The following is a 22916-nucleotide window of genomic DNA, read 5'->3' as shown; positions in this document are numbered from 1 at the left end:
TCTGTGAATCGCCAGGCTTACACACTTCATAGCACTCACCATAGCACATACCTTCCCCAATGTCCATAACCCAACCATCCTCTCCCTACCCCCCCGTCGCCCCAGCAACCCTAAATTTGTTTTGTGAGATTAAGAGTCTCTTATGGTTTGTCTCCCTCCCAACCCCATCTTGTTTCATTTATTCCTTTCCTACCTTCCAACCCCCCCACATTGCCTCTCAACTTCCTCATATCAGGGAGATCATATGAAAATTGTCTTTCTCTGATCGACTTATTTCGCTCAGTATAATACGCTCTAGTTCGATCCATGTTGTTGCAAATGGCAAGATTTCATTTCTTTTGATGGCTGCATAGTATTCCATTGTGTATATATACCACATCTTTATCCAGTCATCTGTCAATGGACATCTAGGTTCTTTCCATAGTTTGGCTATTGTGGACATTGCTGCTATAAACATTCAGGTGCACGTGCCCCTTCTGATCACTACATTTGTATCTTTAGGGTAAATACCCAGTAGTGCGATTGCTGGGTCATAGGGTAGTTCTATTTTCAACATTTTGAGGAACCTCCATTCTGTTTTCCAGAGTGGTTGCACCAGCTTGCATTCCCACCAACAGTGTAGGAGGGTTCCCCTTTCTCTGCATCCTCGCCAGCATCTGTCATTTCCTGATTTGTTAATTTTAGCCATTCTCACTGGTGTATGGTAGTATCTCATTGTGGTTTTGATTTGTATTTCCCTGATGCCGAGTGATGTGGAGCACTTTTTCATGTGTCTGTTGGCCATCTGGATGTCTTCTTTGCAGAAATGTCTGTTCATGTCCTCTGCCCATTTCTTGATTGAATTATTTGTTCTTTGGATGTTGAGCTTGATAAGGTCTTTATAGATTTTGGATACTAGCCCTTTATCTGATAGGTCGTTTGTGAATATCTCTCCTATTCTGTCAGTTGTCTTTTGGTTTTGTTAACTGTTTCCTTTGCTGTGCAAAAGCTTTTGATCTTGATGAAGTCCCAATAGTTCATTTTTGCCTTTGCTTCCCTTGCCTTTGGCGATGTTCCTAGGAAGAAGTTGCTGCGGCTGAGGTCAAAGAGGTTGCTGCCTGTGTTCTCCTCAAGGATTTTGATGGATTCCTTTCTCACACTGAGGTCCTTCATCCATTTGGAGTCTATTTTTGTGTGTGGTATGAGGAAATGGTCCAGTTTCATTTTTCTGCATGTGGCTGTCCCATTTCCCCAACACCATTTGTTGAAGAGACTGTCTTTTTTCCATTGGACATTCTTTCCTGCTTTGTCAAAGATTAGTTGACCATAGCATTGAGGGTCTATTTCTGGGCTCTCTATTCTGTTCCATTGATTGATGTGTCTGTTTTTGTGCCAGTACCATACTGTCTTGATGATGACAGCTTTGTAATAGAGCTTGAGGTCTGGATTTGTGATGCTACCAACTTTGGCTTTCTTTTTCAATATTCCTCTGGCTATTCAGGGTCTTTTCTGGTTCCATATAAATTTTAGGATTATTTGTTCCATTTCTTTGAAAAAATGGATAGGATTTTCATAGGGATTGCATGAAACATGTAGATTGCTTTAGGTAGCATAGACATTTTCACAATATTTGTTCTTCCAATCCATGAGCATGGAACATTTTTCCATTTCCTTGTGTCTTCCTCAATTTCTTTCATGAGTACTTTATGGTTTTCTGAGTACAGATTCTTTGCCTCTTTGGTTAGGTTTATTCCTAGGTATCTTATGGTTTTGGGTGCAATTGGAAATGGGATTGACTCCTTAATTCCTCTCTATTCTGTTTTGTTGTTGGTGTATAGAAATGCAACTGATTTCTGTGCACTGATTTGATATCCTGACATTTTACTGAATTCCTGTACAAATTCTAGCAGATCTGGAGTGGAGTCTTTTGGGTTTTCCACATAAAGTATCATATTATCTACAAAGAGTGATAGTTTGACTTCTTCTCTGCTGATTTGGATGCCTTTAATTTCTTTTTGTTGGTACAAACATTCTTGCTCTTGATTCCTGAAGTATTATACAAAGTCTCCCTAGGGAATGGAATTGCTGGGTCTTAGAGGCTGGGTAGGTTCAACTTTTCAAGATAATGTGAAATCCCTTTCCAACTTGGTAGTGTCAGTGTATATTCCCACCAACAGTGGATGGTCATTCCTGTGGCTTTTGTGGCTTCACATTTTTCCAACACTTCCACTGTGTTGGATTGATTGAATGATGGTATCCCATTTTGGGTAAAATTTCATTTATCTTTCAAATGATTATTGCATATGTCCTTTTCCTCTTTTTTTTCATTTATTTAAAGAGTGATAATGCCCATGATCATCATTTGTTGGGTTCTATCTTGTGTATGTGGGTCCTTGGACACTGGATGCTATCCCCTCATCCACCTGATGAAGTAGTTAACTGTCATCTTTGGGGTCCTGGAGAGATTATCATCAGAGTATATGTTACAAACTATATTTCCCCAAGTGATAGCCTTCACATATTTATAACATGGGACTTGAGACCCAAGACTAACCTGTAAAATCCTGTCAGATTGCAGTTTGACAGTAGATATCTAATTTCTGAAGTCTGTCTATCCTAAGGTCTTTTATTTATTTATTTATTTATTTATTTATTTTTAATCACCAATCACCAGTTTTGTGAAAGAAGAATTTCTTTCTCAGTTAAGCTGAGGTTAGGTTAGAGTGCCTGGTTGATTTCCAAATATATGGAAAATCACCATTTTTAAGGAATGTTTGCAACAATGTGAATGGTTCATCAGAGGTAAACAACAGAAGCCTGGAGCTTCCTGTCAACCTTTTTGAGAGAAAGCCCATAGGAAATATTATGGGATGGACCCAAGGGACATGGATCATCATTCTGTTTTGGGAGGTTCCGGCTAGATTGTCTCCCAGAACACCTTTCTTCTGAGGGAGGAGGTCCCAGCAAGCTTAGCTCAGAGCTATGTGTGTGGAAGTAGGAGTGGGGGGGTTTGACATGTTTTGAGGCTACGCATCTTGGGCCAAACTAAGGCTCAGGAAGTCTATTGGGCCACAAGACCCTGGTGCCTTTAGGCACCAGGCCAAGGGAGGGTGAACGGGAGGTCATGAAAGAGGTAGAGAAGAGGATGGCACTGTGGACTTCAGAGGCTGGACCCAAACCCAACCTTTCCCATGGCAACCCCAGCCTGGTCTTCTCCATGATTTTGCTTATCTGCGAGCCCAAGGTCATGCTTTGTCTGATGATTTGCTCTGTCGGTAGAATTCTCAACCTTTCCATCATTCACTTTACCTTTAGCATATGTAGTCTTGTGCTATTATTTACTTAAAAAATAATTTTACTGAAGTATAATATGCATAGTTTGAAAGTCACCCAATTTTAAGCATATAATTCAATGATTTTTAGTGAGTTTACTGAGTTGTGCAACCATCACCAAAATCTGGTTTTGCATTATCCAGTGAGTCCCCTCATGTTTATCAGCAGGGAATCTTTGCTTCCCCCACCCCACCGCCAGGCTCAGACTGCTTTCTACCTCTATAGATGTTCCTTTCCTGGATATTTTGTATAAATGGAGTCATATAAAATGTGATCTTTTGAATCTGGCTTCTTTCACTTAGCATGAACTTCATCTGTGTTGTAGTGTGTATCAGTATTTCATTCCTTTTTATGGTTGAATAGTTTTTCATTCTTTGGTTATACCATCCTGTATTTGTCATTCACCAGTTGGTGGACTTTGGGCTGTTTCCACCTTTTGGCTATTAAGAATAGTGCTACTCTGAACATTCATGTGTAAGTCTTTGTGTGGACATAGGCTTTATCTTCTCTTGGGTATGTACAGAGGAACAGAATTGCTGCATCCTATGGTAAGAATACCTAGCTATTTAAGAAACTGCCAAAGTGTTTCCGCATTAGTGCCTGATTTTACATTCCATGAGATTGACTTCTTTGTATGAGTTCTCTATAAGCTGTAGATTTTTTGCAGACAGCAATCCTGCTTGTAGCCCCTTGTAACTCCAACTGTCAGCATAGAATAGGGTTGTGGTCATTAATGATGATGGTGGTAGTGGGCTGGATGGTGGCCCTGAAGATATTATCCATATCATAATCTCTGGAACCTGTGAATATGGCCTTATATGGCAAAAGATGTTAGGAGGAGCTCTTTTTGAGAGGAGGAGCTCATCCTGGAATAGGCAGGTGGGTCCTAAATGTTGTCACAAGTACCATTAAAAGTAGAGAGGGTGATTGCACGCAGATACCCAGAGGAGAAGACTGTGTGAATGCACAGAAGAGAGAGAAGTGGCCACAAGCAGAGGAATGCTGACAGCTACCAAAAACTGGAAGAGGCAATAAAAGAAACTTCCTTCGAGCTTCCAGAAGGAGTCTGGCCCTGACAACACCTCATTTCCACTCGGTGAGACTGAGTTTGGACTTCTGGCCTCCGGAGCTGTGAGAATAAATTTCTTTTAAGCCATGAAATTTATGATAATTTGTTACAGCAGCCACAGGAAACTAATACGATTACTTAAAATGGTGGCTAAATGGAGCAAGAGTAGAAGCTGAAACACAGCATATTGGGGGGTCATAAACATAGGCCTGGATCCAAAAGGTAGAGAGGTTTCTAATTTCTTTTGAGTAAACCTTTTTATGACTCATTCAGTCGTTCATTTTCAACCACTGACGTTCTAGGAGCTCTGCTTGACTGCCCTTACTCTATGTGACCATGTTTTTCTTTCCATCTGGGAAGGAATTACATATCAGCCATTTTTGGATGTATTTTATTTTCTGTTGTACCCAAACCAATGTTACTGCCCATAATCACAGAGTAGATTTTGGAACCAGATTGCCTGTGTTCAAGTACTGGCTTGGCCACTAGTCAGTTGTGTGGCTCTGGGCATGTCCCTTAGCCTTTTTGTGCATGGGATCCCTTATCCAAATAATGGAAATTATAATTGTACAAGCCTTGTAACCTTTTTGTAAGGATTAAAATGTTTAACATTTCTCTCTTTGTTAAGATTTTATTTATTTATTTGACACAGAGAGATAGAGAAAATGAGAGAGGGAACACAAGGAGCGGGGGGAGTAGGAGAGGGAGAAACAGGCTTCTCAGTGAGTAGGGAGCACCATACGGGTCTTGATCCCAGGCTTCTCAGTGAGTAGGGAGCGCCATGCAGGTCTTGATCCCAGCACTCTGGGATCATGACCTGAGCCCAAGGCAGACGCTTAATGACTGAGCCACCCAGGCGCCCCGACAGCCACCTCTCTTGATGTGTAACATTTGCTAATCTCTGTGTTGTAAATGCTCCCTCCAGGGACAACATGAAGCCATCAAAGTAGCATCACTGAATATGGGGTTGGAAAGAGATGCACAGTAATGTACCAGGACATAATATTTCCTCTAACACAGTTACGATGCTTTGAAATAACCTCAAGAATGTATATAATAGTAAAATGTAGTAAAATAATCAGGAAGAGATTCATTTTGAACATTTGTTAACCTTGTTTTTAAAAATAATTTATTTAATTATTTCATCATGACTGTTTTTAACAACTGGCTCATAAATTTCCAAAAATTTAACAACCAACACCTTCTCATGAGCTGGTATAAACTAACTCAGCTTATTTAAATTAATGTACATAAGGAACTTGGGACACAGCCCGGCACACAGCAGATAGTATATAAGTGTTAGCCGATTTCTACTGCTCCCACTATTATTTTGACTACTTGAGCTCTATACATACTGAAATTAGGCATTTTTCTTCATTACCCTATGAAAGCCCTGGCACTGACCCAGGATCCTCTCCTGTCCCCAGGGATGACTAATTATTGTTAGAAGAGACCCAAATTTAAGAGCCTGGGCCCCCAAGAACAGCACTGAATTGGTAGCAAAATGGAGGACATGATGGTTTCTCCATCTCTTTATCAGAATGTCTGATGCATTCAAAGCAGTTTGGGCTTGCGAGCCAAGTGGTAGGAGTAAAGGAAAGGCCCAGAAAGGGATGAGGAGGGCAGCATCTAGCTTTCACACCATTTTAGGGATCTTGGGTAAGACCCACCAGTCAGCCAGTGGCGGAGTTGAAGCTTGGGTCTCTCCGTTCCAGCCTGCTGTTCTTCCTGGTAGGCCTTGCTCCCTGTTAGTCTTTAGACAGTGACCTTTTGTTCTCTGCCTGACATCTCTACCTCTGATTTAAAGTTGAGTAATATTTAAGAAGCCATGGAGATCAAGAATTTATGAATCACCATAAACATAGCCCAAAAGCATGCGACTTGAAGAAGTGCTTTAGCTAGGTAGTTCACACGGGCATGGGCACAGGGGAGCCTGGCGTGGGATGTTGCTCAAATACCTAGAAAATTAATTCATTATAATGATCCCTTTATCCTTTGTTGGTGAAACTAATCCCATGAAGCTGTATACTTTTTCTTAAATTTATTTTTATTTAAAAAATTTTTAAAAGATTTTATTTATTTATTTGACAGACAGAAATCACAAGTAGGCAGAGAGGCAGGCACAGAGAAAAGGGGAGGCAGGCTCCCTGCCAAGCAGAGAGCCTGATGTGGGGCTTGATCCCAGAACCCTGGGATCATGACCTGAGCCAAAGGCAGGGGCTTTAACCCACTGAGCCACCCAGGCGCCCCGGAGTTGTAAACTTTTATCTGAAGTTTTAAAGGACTTAACCATAATTGAAATGTTTTTCTAATACTCCTTTAAATGAGTGAAGCTGGAATCTAACAGATCAATTTATTCTGGAATACATAGGGGGAAAATAAACAAATTACATAAAACCAGCTGATTTACAAGTTAACCTGGAAGTTCTTTGCATTGTAAGTTTTAAGTTTTAGTTTTCCTTGAATCAGCTCTAAATAGAATAACATTAAAAATTCTGAAGGAGAAAAAAAAAAAAGAACATAGTAAGCACTCAACTTCAGACTCAGTACTACCTATTCTGGGACTGTACACTACAAAGTGTGTTGTGTAAAATTTTATTCCCTGGGAAATGCTTTAGGGAAGAAAGCTTTCTCTGATCAAGTAAGTTTGGGGAAGGCTACATATTCATTCGCTCTTGGGAATGCACGAGGCAGGCTAGTGTGGTCAAGGCTCTGAGCAGTGATACTAGAAAGACAACTCCCTGATTTCATGGAACTCCCCCATCTCAGAGACTTACCTGGCCTCAGAATCTTGTTTTCACATATGTCACGTTAACCTCTTGGACAACTGGGAACAATTTTGGAACCCCCACACTGGGTTATTGTTAGCATTGATAAATTGGTTTGTGATCTTCAGGAAACCCTGGCCTCAGTTTCTCCTTTCAACTCATAACCCACTGACAGAGATGCCGTGAACCAAAATTTCCCCAGAAAGCTTCTCTAAAAACTTTGGAATGCTGCTTCTGTGTTTGGCCAAGGTTCATCACCAGAAAGCCACCTTCTTGGTTCTCCTGTGAGAACTCCATTCTGTAACAACTCTCAGGAAAGCACTTCCACAGGATGCACACATAGACGTGGACGCTGGGCAAGGCCAGGGAAGCTAGAACTTGCTTCAATTTCAACCTGATGCTTTGTTTCAAAGGTCCTGTTTTTTTCTTCTTCTGAAGGCACAACTGCTAGTAATTTCCTTTAGCTCATTTGTAGCCACTTACACGGAGACAAGTTGTCATGGAATTACCTATGTCCACATTATCGTTTCAAGGCTGACTTAAATGTGAAGCCAGGATGACTGGAGCCTTAAGGCTCACCTCAGTTTATTCCTCTGCTGCCTTCCCAGTCTGGGTTCAGTTTAGAAACCAGGTAGTACGTAATCTAAATAAACAAGCCAGGGCAGAATGTCCACATGACTGAAGAGCAGAGTAGCTTTAAAACTCAAGTAGGTTACTTGGGAGTTTAGCTCTTGTGACACAAGCCGAAGATTCATTAATCAACATGACATCCAATGGACTAGGGGCCCAGAACTTCGCTTCTGCTCCTTCCCAGAGTGTTTTAGGCTTAAAGAGGAGCGAATATCCATCTTTACAAAGTAGAAAATCATCACAAATTAGTTTTGGGTGTTTCCGTGAAGTGAGGGCTTTTGGGGGTATTTGTCTTTGCGGTTTCTGGAGAGTGTCAGAAGGCTCTTCACCAAATCAAGCTTCCCGGGGAGGAGATGAACTTCATTTCTAAAACAAAGCTTTCGATCCCAATTCCAGCCAGATTTCTGCCTTCGGTCTTCTAACAAACAACAGCAGTTATAACTTGGAAAAACCCAAGATTATCGTTTTGGTTAAAAGAGATTGTTCACAAAATTCTGAAAAATATCTTTCCCTTGTGAGCTCTAACTGCAAGCTACAAATTCTTTCCTAACTGGGAAATGAGGTTCAAAGAACTTGACTAGACTGAAGTATAAAGCAATACATTTTTTTCTCCCTTAATTTGCCCCATATTTTCTTCCCTATTTTTGTGTTTGCGGTATTAATACAGTAGTGAGGCAGTAAATGGTTACTGACTTATCTGGTCTGATGGTAAATGAGTCTTCCTCTCTCAAGGCTTGGGTTTTGAAGTTGAGAGAGGGACAGGCACGGAAGAGCTTATCTGGCCAGTGTCTTAGGAGAGGAAGATGTTTTGCATTTTACCTAGACTTCCTTGTCCACGGACCTAAGAACTTGCACCTGGTCAGGGCTAGCTTCATGGATGTGTGAACTGTGCTGTTGCACAGGGCCCTTGCTTGGAGAAAGACCCCAGGCTTAATGCCCTGTGGTTACCATGGTGATATTCTTAATGCTTTTTGAACAAGGGGCCCCATATTTTCATCTTGCACTGAGCCCCTCTAATGAGACAGCTAGTCTCTGCTTGGATTATTGTTGACAAAGGCTCTCCACTCTCCTCTTGCTCTTCTCTCTCCCACCTATAGCCCCAGACGCAGCCTCAAGACCATGCTCAGTGTCATGGTCACTGGAGTGGGAAGCTGATATTCACCCTGTTGTGAGTCAACTTTCAGTGGTCCTCCTGTGGATCATATGGATTGTCATCTCAGAGCGGCCTTCTCTTGGTCTAGACTTTGGAGAAATGCCAGGTAATTCCAACAGCTGTGCCAGCCAAACATGATCAGGAAGGGAATTGTGTTACCTAGGAAAAGCTTTGTAATACCAAAGCTTAATAAAAACTATTTTTCATTTGTAATTTCTAGATTCTTATTAACAATAAACCAGTAAATAGGTGCAAAATCAATTTCCACTGGAGTTTATATTAGAATTTTAAAAAAAAGTCTTACTGAACACCTGAATACTTTGTTTTATGATGTCCATTTCCTGTAGATTGTTTCTATTTTTTTTATGTTGAGCCATCTGGAGGACATTTATTCAATAGGCTTATTAAACTGTTATATTTGCACCACTTGCATAAACTGCCTAAAAATTATGATGATGAAACCCCTGTCTTTGGATAGTCCTTTGTTTTCTCTCCTTTTCTTTCCTTTTTATTGCCTCAGGAAATTCTTCTGAAATGGCCATGTTTCTCATTTAACTAATTTAAAAATTGCTCACCTCACCGTGTTCTCTCTTCCTCCCTTACTTTGGTAGAAATGCTGTTATGAAACTGCATTTTACTGTGATGATTTGTGCCTTCTGGAAGAGCATGGAAAGAAATAGTTCTACCTGTGGCTACTCGGTCTATATAACTGAGTCATGTGTCATGCGTGACCCTCTGACCTCCGTGCGAGAACCCACAGGAGACATTGCTCCCCACTTTCGGTTAGAGTTGGCAGAAGGGCTAGCTCATCTGGGGGTGATGCCAAGCCCAACAAGCTAGAATTGTATCCTAAGGGTCACTGGACAGGGAATGAGAGGAGAAAAAAAATTTCATTACCAAAACTTCTTTTAGGAGGGGTAGTGTATATGGTTGCAGGGAATATTTTGAGAAGCCTCTTGGGGAGGGGCTAAGAATTTCCAGGAGCATGATCAAGTAAACAGTACACTCTGTAAACTTCCCTCCGAGCATCTTGGCTGGATTGAACTGGAGAGTTTTGCTTGCTGGGTGGGGCATGGAATTTTAGGACCGGAGACAAACTGCCTGGGATACTGGATGAGAAGCTGAACCCTGTCAGGAACCCTTTTTTTAAAAACCTCTTTAAGCAGCTCCTTGTAAATAAATGTGGAAGAGGTTTTTCTTTTAAAAGATTTTTTTTTTTTTTTTAATTTTAGTTTTATATTTGACAGAGAGAGAGACAATGAGAGAGGGAATACAAGCAGGGGAGTGGAAGAGGGAGAAGGAGGTTCCCCACTGAGCTGGGCTTGATCCCAGGACTGTGGGATCGTGACCGGAGTTGAAGGCAGTTGCTTAACCCACTGAGCCACCCAGGCGCCCCACATATGGAAGAGATATTTTAAAGACTATTGGCTTTAAAGCAGCTTTCCTACAGACCTTCCTATCTTAATCCAGCCCTAATATAAGTGTCTTATATAGTTTAACTTCTCCTGAGCAACTAGTTAGTTTTTGTGTTTACGGTTTTGGGACTCATAACCAGCCCCAATTTCCTCCTTGAGGCGGCTGGAGCAGGGCTTAGAGCTAAATGAGTCATCCACCTACCTCTCACAAGTGTGCAGGAGTCCCTGTGGCCTTTTATCTTAACCTCATTCCCTGGGCCCATTTTATTGTTTAGCTTTTATTTTCTCTTGCTTAAGTTTTCCTACTAATTTTATCTTGCCAGACTGTACACATCTTCTCAGACCACCTTAACTCCTCACTCTTTTAACTTTTAAAGCATTGTTTAGAGGTATTTTATATAAATACTCTCCTCCTCTTTCAGGGGAGGTGAGGGGAGGAGTGGAGGGAGAGGGAGAGAAAATCCCAAGCAGGCTCCAGGCTCAGCCCAGAGTCCAATGCAGGGCTCAGTCTCATGACCCTGAGATCATGACCTGAGCTGAAATCAAGAGTTGGAGGCTCAACTGAGCCACCCAGGCACCTCCTCCTCTTTCTCTTCTTTCTCTTCTTCTTCCTCTCCCTTCTTCTCTTTTGTGGTTACTTCAGAAGAGTAACAACAATTATTTCATATCCCATATCATTGGTCTTTGTTGTGATTCTACATAACCTGACAAAGTAACCAAAGGGCATATTTTGGATGAAGATTCATAATGCACACAGGGGAAGGAGATCAATTTGCCAAATAAATAAATACAAATAAATTTGCCAATTTGCCAAATAAATATATAAAAATATATATATAGTAAAGGCTATACCCTGTTATAGAAATAAACATAGACACAGGAAAGCGGCAAATGGTATTAACTATTCAGGATCTAAAGACACAATAAAGGGGCGCCTGGGTGGCTCAGTCATTAAGTATCTGCATTCAGCTCAGGTCATGATGTCAGGGTCCTGGGATCAGGCCCTGCTTGGAGCCCCCACATCAGAGTCTCTGCTCTGGAGGGAGTCTCCTTCTCCCTCTGCCCTCCCAACCCTCGCTCATGCATTCTCTCTCTCCCTGTCTCTCAAATAAGTCAATAAAATCTTTAAAACAAAATAAGGACACAATAAAACACAAGTGAATTGTATTGCACTTCACCAAATAAAGCTATTATGTATATTTATATTAAAAGCAATTCAATATAGAATTAGTACCATTCACTTATAGTAAAACTAATAATCAACAAATTATCAGACTAACATCCTAATAACAGTACTTCTAGTTGCCTATCAGACATTTCCACCAAGATGTCCCAAAGACACATTAAGCTCAATATATTCAGTACCAAACTCAGCATCTCTGGAAACCCTCACCACTGCCCATACTTCTTCCTCCTTAGTCACTTACACTTCCTCCTTAGTCACCATTCGGATTCCTCTCGGAATTCCATTCTGAGTTCCATTCGGAGTTCCATTCGGAACCCTGCATTCACCCCGTGACCCAGTCCCTTGCTTACGATTGAAATCCTTCTTGAGTGCAGACTCTGATTCTAAAGCCATTTCAGGTCCTCCTCTCGCTCCTCTTAGCCTGAGTTCTCCTATGGGTGTGTACCCCCGGGTGTGCATAAAACTATCTTCTGGATAAATGGAGAAAATGTTAGAGCTTCTACTTATATTTTTATCTCTTCAACATATCTGGCTTTTTTAAAGCATACCAGTTAAATATGTAAATAAATAATAGTCACATGCAGGAGTATGTGCTCAGAAATTTCTAATGAAGTATGATTGGTTTGGAGTCAGAATGACATTTGGAGATGACCCACGTAGACTGTCGTGGTTTGTCACACTGCCTTCAGTCTAACTTCCCCGCCATTTTATTACTCATCCATGAGGTAAAGTGCTTGGAATAAACTAAGTACTGTATAAGTGTTAGCTATTAGTAGTAGTATCCTATCCCCAAACTTAACTTTCTGTCACCGTCTTAAACCCTCATTATCAAGCATCTGGATTTTTACTTCAAAGTCTTAAATCAGTTGGTTTTCATATTGGAATTCCCATGGTGAGCTCCTTGGCTCTTGGCCTGCTCCTCCAAGTCTGTGGGAACAGAGGCTGGCACTCTAGGCTCTGGCTAGTTAGAGGAGGAAGACTGCTGTGGCCCTGCACCATGAAAAGACATGTTCACTCTACGTTCAGCTTCTCCCTTGATCACTTCCCATGACATGTCACATTCCTGGACCACACAAGTCGTTAGGCCACTGCCCAGCAAAAGAAGAACATATAGGCTTTGGATTGTCTATAACATAAAGTCCACATTTCCTTGGCAGGACAAGGAGGCTAAAATATATTGGACAGTACCTGCTTGGGATTTGTGGAGTTTTGTGTTCTGCTGCAGTTGCTGAGAAAAAAGGAGGGGGAACCACCTTGTGCGAATTCTCCAGAATCAGGTGACATGAATTCAAACCCGTCCCACTCGAGTGTGATCTTGGATAAATTGCTATGTATCTTCCTACCTCAGTTTTCTTATCTGTAAAAGGGCAAAATGATACCTGCCTCAACTGATTGTAAGGTAACACACTATCATGTTCTTGGGAACCAATAGGTTTTTCATAAATGGTAGCTCTTGTCATTTGCAACATTCTGACACTTTTAGAAAGTCTTAGAAAGTCTCCCTCTGAAGGGATATTTAACACATTCTAGTGAAGAGACAACGTCTAAAAACCAATGCCAACTAAATGGGAGCTGACAAACATGGGAAGGTCTCGGGCAGGGCTCAGAGTGTAGCTGGGGGAGAGGGCGGGGAGGGACAGGTGGGCCTCGGGAGCCCGACTGGGTCAGAGAATAGAATCTCTTCTGTTTTTTATGATTCTGCCGAGTTTTCTTTGTAACCAACTTTATTTCCACTCACTGCAACTCATTGACACCGACTTTATTTCCATAAGATTGCACATGCACAGACCACTCCATACAACCCTCAGAAAACTAAAGCAGTACCTTTATTTTATACAAACAGTTTAAAATGTTCATTATGTAAGAGCTGTGTTTTGTTTACAATATATTATATTGCTCCAAGCCAATGCCAAAAGTCCATACGTTATATTCCCTATTTTATTGTGTTTACAATATATTATATTGTTAAATGCCACTGCCACCATGTTCTTTCTTTCTTTCTCTTTCTTTCAATACTGAATTCTCTGGAATCATGGTGAGGTCAAAATTCGGTCAAAATATGGTGTATTGAGAGTTTAAGAACAAGGGGAACTTTAAAAATGTGACAAATGTCTAAACTCATGACAGTAAAATTAGAAATGTTGTAACTTCAACACAGTTAACTGCTCCATCCAAACCCTTGATTTATGCATTTCTGTTCCATTTCCAGTGTTCCTCAGGCCCTTGACACCATGAGTACATTGTAATTTTGGAAATTATTCGCCAGCTACACAACTGAAAAGACACAATTTTAACCTGATCAACTGATATAACATCTAATCTGTCCCAAAGCACTGAAACAAGAAATCTATACCATCCCACTACAGACATACTTAGAAAACTTAAAAGGAAGAGTAAATATCAGCTCAGTGATTTATAATGAAGCTAATAAAATTCAGGCCAGTATTCTTAACTGTAATGAACATTATTTGAACATTCAACACATGAAAGGTTAACAAAGGCTATGAACTTAGTGTAACTTAAAACGTTTCAGATGTCGGAGTTCACCAGATGTAATTGGATTCAGGTGGATCCTGCCGCTCCTCAGCCTTTTTAAGTGAAGGCGTGTGCTGCCCCAGCCGGGTGCCTGCTGGCCTCAGGGCATGCATGAGGCGGGCTCCGTACCCTGTAAAATTATTCACAGCTTAAAAGAAAAGAAACTACAAAAACAGGCTCTTCAGATTCATTACTAACCATTCAAATGAAATCCATTTTCCCTTTTCAACCCAGAGTAGACCACAGCCACCACAAAAAGCCACCTGAATGAAGAGATGTTACAGGTAAAAGGTCTCTGCTAAAAAAGGAACCTATTTTAGGAACGCCATCAAATCTGGCTTCCATCGAAGCTCTGACTCCCTATAGATTTTGGCCATGCAGAAACTCTTGATGCAAAGTTCGGATGGATGTGGTTGAATGAAGGATTTTCTCCACCCAAGGTCTGGAAAGGATCTGGCACTGAGGTCCCCAAAGCAGGGATGTTCCTGCAGAGGATCTGATCATTTTCACTGCATTGCAAATTCAGCCTCGATTATATTGATCTGGAATACTCCCCGCTCTTCATCTCTTCATAGTGATTGCACAATCAAGTGTGGCAACTGCACTTACACAAAATGGGAATTTTGCAAGAACTAAGGACCTCCACCCTGCATTTTAGAGAAGGGTTATGATTTGAACGGACTCCTTATCCATGTCAGTTTCAGTCATGGTGGGCATCTATCCATTTCCAGCTTAGTTGTAAGTGGACAGTAATACTAAGTTCCATAGCTTCAGACCTCCCTTTCTCCTACTTGCGAACTTCTAGAGGTGCCTGAGGCACTGACTCCTTTCTCCTGATTTCCTAAAAGGGATCCGAGGGGGCAATCACATTTAAAAAATCTGCCTCCATCTTCCTGTGCATTAAAGTCGAGTTTGGCATTCCATTTGTTCCCTGTGGTTTTTAAACGCAAGCATGCCATTAAGTAACTACTGAGAACAGAATGCTTTGTTCCCGAATGTGTTTCTCTGAATTGTCAGTATGTAGGCTGGTAGCTCAAGGAACAGCCAGAACATGAGCCAACAATGCGCTGGAGTAAATCCCTACCCTGCTGTTCTCCCCGCCACCCATGAAGCCCGAACCTCCCTGCTGGCAAGGGTGAGCCTCAGCCGGGAAGTCTGTCTCCAATGTCCTCCTCCCCACTAACACGTCTGGGTGCCTGAGACCTCCCAAAGTGTCACCTCGCTGGGAGTCTGTTCTCTCCAGCACTCCATGCCTCCGACCTTCCTTGTCACCTCCCCCTGGTCAAAATAAATCTCTTTCTTTCTGCCTGATTCTCTAAGCTCATGTACAAAATGGCTGGGTAGCCTCTCCTGGACACCACATTTGCATTTTAATCAGGCGCTGGGGCATCATCTTGAGGCAACGCCGTGACCTGAGGAAGGTACATCGATGACAAAACTCTCAGCAGCAGGTCGAGGAGTGGGGGTGGATGGGGGCTGGCAGTCCTGTCCAAATTGCTCATCGATGCTACTCGAGGGCCCCTGACTTGCCTTCTTTTTGGTGATGTGACTGGTTTATCAGCGGGAACAGTGCCCCCTACTCTCTTGCCATCACCCTCGGTCACCAGGTCCCAAGTGTGGGTCCCAGAGGAGCTTTGCAACTGATGCCTGGGATGTATAGTGTGACCTCAGCCCATCCCTAGGCCCCAGGATATCTCAAAAGTTACTTGCATCCTGAGTTAAGGGTGGCGTAAAAGATTTGGTTTACTCTTTCCCCAAGTATCTCTCGAAATGGTTAGTTTTCTGCAGTTCTTTTAGTCCAAAAAAAGCTTCCCCCAAGTGTGTCCCTGTAGGGATACATTTAGCCATTACTACCTGCGGAAAGAACTATTTTCCAGAAGAGCTGAACTTCTGGTTAAGCTACACCCACCTGAAGCCAATTCAGTCTACCATCCAGTCAATGTGGCACGTGACAAGACTCAAGTCAATGACTTAGTGTAGCACAGACCAAACACCAACTTGCCTTAAAACCAACAAACAAAAAGGCACGTATACCTACATATAAATGTATTAGATATACATCATAATAATATAATGTGATTATAAAATATACACAAAAATTAGAGATTTGAGATTGAGATATATATTTATATATAAACTTATATATAAATATAATAAAATAACAAAAAATATAAAACTATTGTCAAACCCGTCTTTTCCATCCACCTAGCTGATAACTTCCATACTCCCTGGGCTGCACAGACCACCCTTTGGAAACGGTGGATCTAGAAAAATATCTGTTGTGAAGGTGATCTGTGCAATTTGTGTCCATTATTTTGGAAACTGACTGTGATAGGCACAAAGCTGAACTTCTGCGTTTGAAGGCTGTTGGATGACTGAAGCCTGCCTTCCTTCAAAGGCAAGGTGGACCGTGGGCCCACCTTAGGCTCTCCTAAGCCCACCTTAGCTTAGGAGACGGAATGCTAGCCCCACCAGGTGGGGCATTTTTTGTCATCTCACTGACAGGTCTCCAGTACCTGGATTCTTGCTTGGAACAGAGAAGATCTCAATCAAAATGAAATGGTTGAATTGAACCAGTTTCATTTTGTGCTGAAAACAGGCCAGTGGTTTATCATCTCTACAGCTAGCTCATTTTTGGGTAGTCAGTAAATTTTAAAATCCACAACTCCATACTCCCTAGACCTTTTCTTTCTTTCCTTCTTTTTTCTTTCTTTTTTTCTTTTTTTTTCTGCCTCAAAAGAACTTATTTGAAACATACCACAACCAATAATATTTAGTAACCCTCAAGAGCAAAATTCTTCATGTTTTATATGCTCACAGGTAGATCTTAAAGGATAAAATCAGAGCCAAACAGATCTATATATTTGGTTTAGACCCTTATACTTGTTATTTCTTTCATAGTTACCACACTGTATTACCAAATCAACCTGAATTACTGGTTTAACTTAGAAAAGTAGAGCTATTTTACAGATGTGGTGATAATTTGCACAGCTGCATTGCCCGTAGACTCTAAAACTTAGACTCAAAGGTTTAGAGAGTTGAGGGGGCTAGGGGCGAGCCCGGGGGACAGGAGGCAAACATGGGAAGCAGGGCTGAGTTACGGGTCATCTATAGCTGCGGGAGCCAAGATAGGCTAGAGGCGGGCTCTCCAGATGCTTCCCACTCACTTTTATTGCAGTGTCTTCCGTGCCAGCCTTCCTGACATTGGCACTTGCTGGGCTCATGACAGGTTCCGTGGGTACCGCAGCCAGGCTCGCAGACCGCTAGAACCGGAGGAGATAGAAAGTGTTTCCTGAGCTTTCACTGTTCAACAGAATTAGTCGCCTTTCCTGCAGTTCTTTAGAATGTATTAGTTTGGGCTTCACCCCTGTTGTTGTTTTGTTGTTGTTGTTGTTGTTTTTCTAAGCCAATCTCCAGCTCTAAGTCAGTTGGGGACTTTTTGAAAAAAGGCCCGAGAGAGATGGTAAACTAAGCTTGATGCTTCTGAGTCACAAAAGATGCTCAGTAGGACTCAGAAACTGCTGGAATGGAAGCTCATTTTCCTTAAGAAAACCCCAAATAGTTAAAAAGCTGAGTTGCTCGTGTGTGAATGTGTCCGTGTTTTCACATGCATGGATTTCATAAAGTGTCTTTGTTCTAGAGAAAGGGAACACAGATGTCCTTGAGCATCATGGTGATGCTCAGGCAACACGCAGGAGGCCCAGAAGTTGTGTAGGAAGAGATCCCCAAGCTCGAGCTGATTCTGCGGATGGGTACTTACTGGTTCTGGGTACTTACGCTTGGAACAGAGGTCTCCTTGGTAACCTTTGGAGCACTTACATTTGCTTTTACCAATGCATTTACCTCCATTTCGACAGGGCTGTGGGCATTTGCCTGAAACAGAGAAGGATGCAGATAAGCCAGGAACTCGGGGCTTCATTCAGAGATATTTACGTTTTTCAAGGGAATTGCAGGGCTTTGAGAGGATAAGTACTTTTAGATGGCACTGATTCCCATTTATTTCAGACCTGCTCTGGCTTTGATACCGTTGGAGTTTCATTCTTGGAACAAACGGGCTAGTATTTTCACTTGTGATTTCTAATGGATATCTGTTACGATAAATGTGTTGCCCACATGCTATGTGTATATGACTTTTTTGGTAAGCAGAATAAAATTCTGTTTTGCAAACACTTGTAATTTAAGATACAGTACAGGTTAAGATGTGAATAAGCCGCCAAGTGATCTTTTCTCTGAGTTCTGACTTTGAATGTCACTCTTTCTGAAAGCAGACCTAAACCTGTGAGCAGCAGTATCTTTCCTAGCCTAGGATTCTCCAGAGAGCAGGGCTTGCATGCAGAGTCTCTTTGTTAAAGTGATCCTAGGAAACCAGAATGGGGGGACAGGGAGAGGAAAGAATGGAAGGAAGGAAAGCCAACACAAAAGTGAGTGTGTGGGTTGGTCATCATAGGCAACCAGGCTCTATCCTGTGGGATTCTTCTGAGAGGCCATAGACACGGCACCTTCAAGTCACTCTTAAGAAGGGAGATGGGAGCATTTGTTCATTGGCATCTGTCTTCCACTGGTTGAGAGTCACCCTATGGAATGACTTCCTCACACTTCCAGTATGCCCCTATGTGAGCGCTGACAGATTTTGTAGGACTCATAGGAGTCTCTGGGTAGAAAGCAGAAGAAGTGTGGAGCAACTAAGATGGGGTACAATCAGGTTATGCCACGCAAAACAGGTTTGCACAGCAGTGACTGGAGTGAAAAGTGGGCTGAGAGGAGACATGAAGTAGGGCACCAAAGGGGGCCCATACCACACCAATGCTTTTTTTCTAGAATGTCTTAGGGCCTCAAAATACATCACTCTTTCTTTTATGTCAGTGCCAAATGAGAATTGCTAATGTTTTCACAGCTCTTTGGGTTACAGGATTTTAGAGCTGCAGTAGGGCCTTAGATGTAAAAATGATAAAATGATTGTCTTTTATTCCAGAAGCTATTTATTCTCCCTCTGCAATCTAGAATTTGCCATCCCAAGGCTGGATGGTTTGAAGAAGTAGAAGAAAAAGGATGGTTCACCCAGAGCTGACTGCATCCAAAGAGAGCAAATACCCATTAGGTTTTGGGAGTGAAGGGATTTGGATTTTTTTTTTTTTTATTGTTGTTCTTTTTCTTTTTTTTTTACATTTCAGCAGAATACTCATTACAAAGGTCTCAATACATAAGGAGAAGAAATGAAATCTTTATCATAAAACATACTTTTATTCTCTGAGCTCTTCTTTTTATGGTCAAACGAGCCTTCAAATGAAGTGAGCTACCCTATGTTTTACGATCAAGCGCTATGTTTGATAAACATAAATTCCATATGCAAATTATTTTGCTGAAACACTTTACTTCTCTTTTCACTTATTCGAAAGGACCTTCTCCAATGTATAAATTCAGCAAAGCAACATTTAGCCATTGTGCAGACAATAGAGACATAATATTGAGATGTTAGAGTCTCTCAAAAACCTGGAATGCCATTATACCTTTAAGTTTTTCTGATGCAGGGATGTTCTAGAAACAGGCATCAAAGGACCTTAATAATAGAACACCACCTTTTCATTGACTATTAAAAATCCAAAAGTGTCCTTTTTGCTAAGACAATGCTAGAATAATAGCATTTACTATTTGGTCAAGATCCCAAGTCTTACCTAAAGCAAAGGAATGCCTAACTCTGAATTTCCATTTGTATCAATGAAATATCTGACCTCACCATATGTACCAAATTGGATCCTGTCACAGTATTCTGCCATGCACTTGGGTTTTTCAAGTCAACAAGATGTGGGACAATAACCCTATGTCAGAAAAGATAGTACTTATTGTGAAATACTTGGTGACACCAATTTCCCCACATTCAATGAGAGGTGAACTTGGTAGCCAGGGATATCACAGAGAATGACTGGTGGAGAGAACCTTTTCATTGCTTCCATGGGTCTTTTTGTTTTCTTTATCAGAGGGAAGTGAGAGTGTTTGGGTTCACCACAGCCAGGAATAAGGACGTTCTCTCTTGGTTATCACACAGCAGAAATGTGACTACAGGCGACTATCCCAAGGCCATTGCAAATCAAATCTTACGGAGCCAAAGCCTCATGAAGGTGTGACTGTTTTAAAAATTAGAATCCTCTAAGTGTCTTTAATGTTGACTTCCTTTTCCTGAAAATATTTCGCAATAAATTTTATCCATTGGACAGTGGAAAAGTGAGCCAACTTGAAAGATTACACATTTTTACCCAGAACAGACTAAACATTGCCTGAAGACAAACAAATTTTACTAAGTTTATATGTTAGCATTTTACTATAACCAGTGAGTGGGGGGAGTCCAGGGAGAACAATGAGTTAGGGATTGACAAAATAAGGACATTAAACTTCCTCTGCCCATCAGATTGTAGGTTAACTTAAATGTGTGACTCTGCTTCACATAGAAAACCAACAAAAATGATTTATAACAGTGCCAACAACTATCATCTCTGCGTCTTAGGATTATAGGTGATTTTTAATTGTTTTATTCGGGATTCTAAATTTTTTTATAAAGAATATTTTATACAGAGGACTATTTTTTTTAGTCCCATAGATTTCATTTTATTTTTTATTTTTTTTATTATATTCAGTTAGCCAACATATAGTACTTCATTAGTTTTTCATGTAGTGTTCAACAATTTATTAGTTGTGTATAACACCCAGTGCACATCACAACAGGTGCCCTCCTTAATACTCTTCAGCAGGCTACCCCATCGCCCCACCCTCCTCCCTTTTGTAACCCTCAGTTTGTTTCCTGAATTCCAGAGTCTCTCACAGTTTGTCTCCTTCTCTGATTTCTTCCCCTTCATTTTTCCCTCCCTCCCCTGTGGTCCTCCATACTATTCTTATGTCCCCCATATGACTGAAACCATATGTTAATTGTCTTTCTCTGCTTGACTTATTTCACTTAGCATAATTCTCTCCAGTTTCATACATGTCAATGCAAATGGGGGGGGGGTATTCATCCTTTCTGATGGCTGAGTAATATTCCATGGTATAGATGAACCACATCTTCTTTATCCAGTCATCTGTAGAAGGGCATCTCAGCTCCTCCCATAGTTTGGCTATTGTGGACACTGCTGCTATGAACATTGGGATGCATGTTCCCCTTCTTTTCACTACGTTACACAGGACTTTTATAAAAATAAGAACCGATTATGTTATTTTAGAACTTCATTTATAATACAGCATAAATAATCCATGTAAACTTTTTAACTGAAAGTTCACTTGGGATAGCTAGCTATGAACCTTAAGTAACGGGATAAATGTATACTCCCTACTTCCAGATATTTCTAACCTTGATGTTATTTGTTAACTGGCAAGAGTATCTTAAATTAAGTCAAACTGAAGTTTGAGAAGATATCAGTCCTAATAAATGCCAGGGGAAATGAAAATATAAGTAACATCAGCATATATATATCTCATGAAAAAAACAGACAATAACAAGTATTGGCAAGGATGTGGAGAAACTGGAACCTTCATACATTGCTGGTAGGAATGTAAAATAGTACAGTGGCTTTGGAAAACAGTTTGGCAGTTCCTCATAAAATTGAACATGGAGTTAACATGTGGCCTACAATTCCACTCCTAGGAATAATACCTGAGAGAACTGAAAACATATGTCCACACAAAAACTTGTACATGAATGTTCACAGCAGCTTTATTCACAATCACCCCAATGTGGAAACAACCAAATGTCCGTAAATTGATGAATGGATAAACAAAAGATGGTTTGTATATCCACACAATGGAATATTATTCAGCAATTAAAAGGAAGTAATGATACATGCCACAACATGGATAAATCTCAAAAACATCGTGCTAAGTGAAAGAAGTCAGACACAAAGGGAAAATGTTATATGATTCTATTTATATGAAATGTTCAGAATAGGCAAATCTGAAGAGATAGAATGTAGACTAGTAGTTTCTAGTACTTTGGGGAAAGGGGAATAGGGAGTGCCTGCTCATGGGTGCAGGGTGTCTTTTGACATCTTTTGACATGTATAATGCCATGTTCCGGAAGGAGATAGAAATGGTACTGTTCTTCATGAATATATACTGAATTGCATATTTTAAAATGGTAAATTTTTTGGTATGTGAATTACATCTCAATTTTAAAATAAGAATTCATAATTCAACTTTTTGTCTCTACTATACTAGAGGCACTTTTCAACTCAAGATCCATTTCCGTATTTTCTTGGTACTGTGGTTCTTGTAATAGAAACAAGACATTTCCTAGAGGGATTTGAGAATAACTTGTGATGGGATAATCAGGAGCCTTCAAAGGCCTACATTTTTGGTGTATTAAGGGAAAAAAGGAATAGAAATCATTGTCTCTGCCAATGGAAAGTTGTAAACCCAAGGACATACTTACATGTAGAGAAATGAACCCAAGAACAAAGATCCATAAATATGATTTAGCTAAGTAAGTGAAGTCCGAGAGTAAGTATGGGGAGAAAATTGAGGGGAGTTAGTTCAGAGAAATTTTTATCAGTTCAGGGTAATTAATAAGAACAGAAACCATATTCTGACAATTAATTACATGTTCTATGGAAACTTCAGAGGTATTTCACTTGAACTCTATAAAAAATGGTTACTTCATCTACTACTCATTAAAGAACAAATAAATTAGAGGTTGAAAGATAAAATAGTTGTCAATATTACTTAATTTTGAGCCCACTGCAACCCACTTCAGAAACTATGGTGGTACTAAACACAGCAGTATTTTACAGATACAATATGGCTGGAAATAAAAATGCTATATTCCAGAACTTCCAAAAAGGCAGCGACAGGGCACCCTTAGCAGACA

General features: G+C 40.8%; 1 protein-coding gene across 1 annotated transcript in view; it reads right to left on the bottom strand.

The window, feature by feature from the left end:
• Window positions 1-13528: 13528 nt before the first annotated feature.
• LOC111142234 (WNT inhibitory factor 1) overlaps window positions 13529-22916 on the bottom strand; it is a 67219-nt gene continuing 57831 nt past the window's right edge. The window contains exons 8-10 of the mRNA XM_022495275.1: window positions 17846-17941; window positions 17236-17331; window positions 13529-14198 (exon numbers count right to left, since the gene is read on the bottom strand). Coding sequence (XP_022350983.1) covers window positions 14077-14198; window positions 17236-17331; window positions 17846-17941 — 314 coding nt within the window. The 3' untranslated portion in view covers window positions 13529-14076. The remainder of the gene's footprint in view (window positions 14199-17235; window positions 17332-17845; window positions 17942-22916) is intronic.

The sequence above is a fragment of the Enhydra lutris genome, unplaced genomic scaffold, assembly GCF_002288905.1.
Source record: "Enhydra lutris kenyoni isolate GAN:26980312 unplaced genomic scaffold, ASM228890v2 scaffoldscaffold7, whole genome shotgun sequence".
NCBI lineage: Eukaryota > Metazoa > Chordata > Mammalia > Carnivora > Mustelidae > Enhydra > Enhydra lutris.
This window is presented reverse-complemented; position numbering and strand designations above follow the sequence as displayed.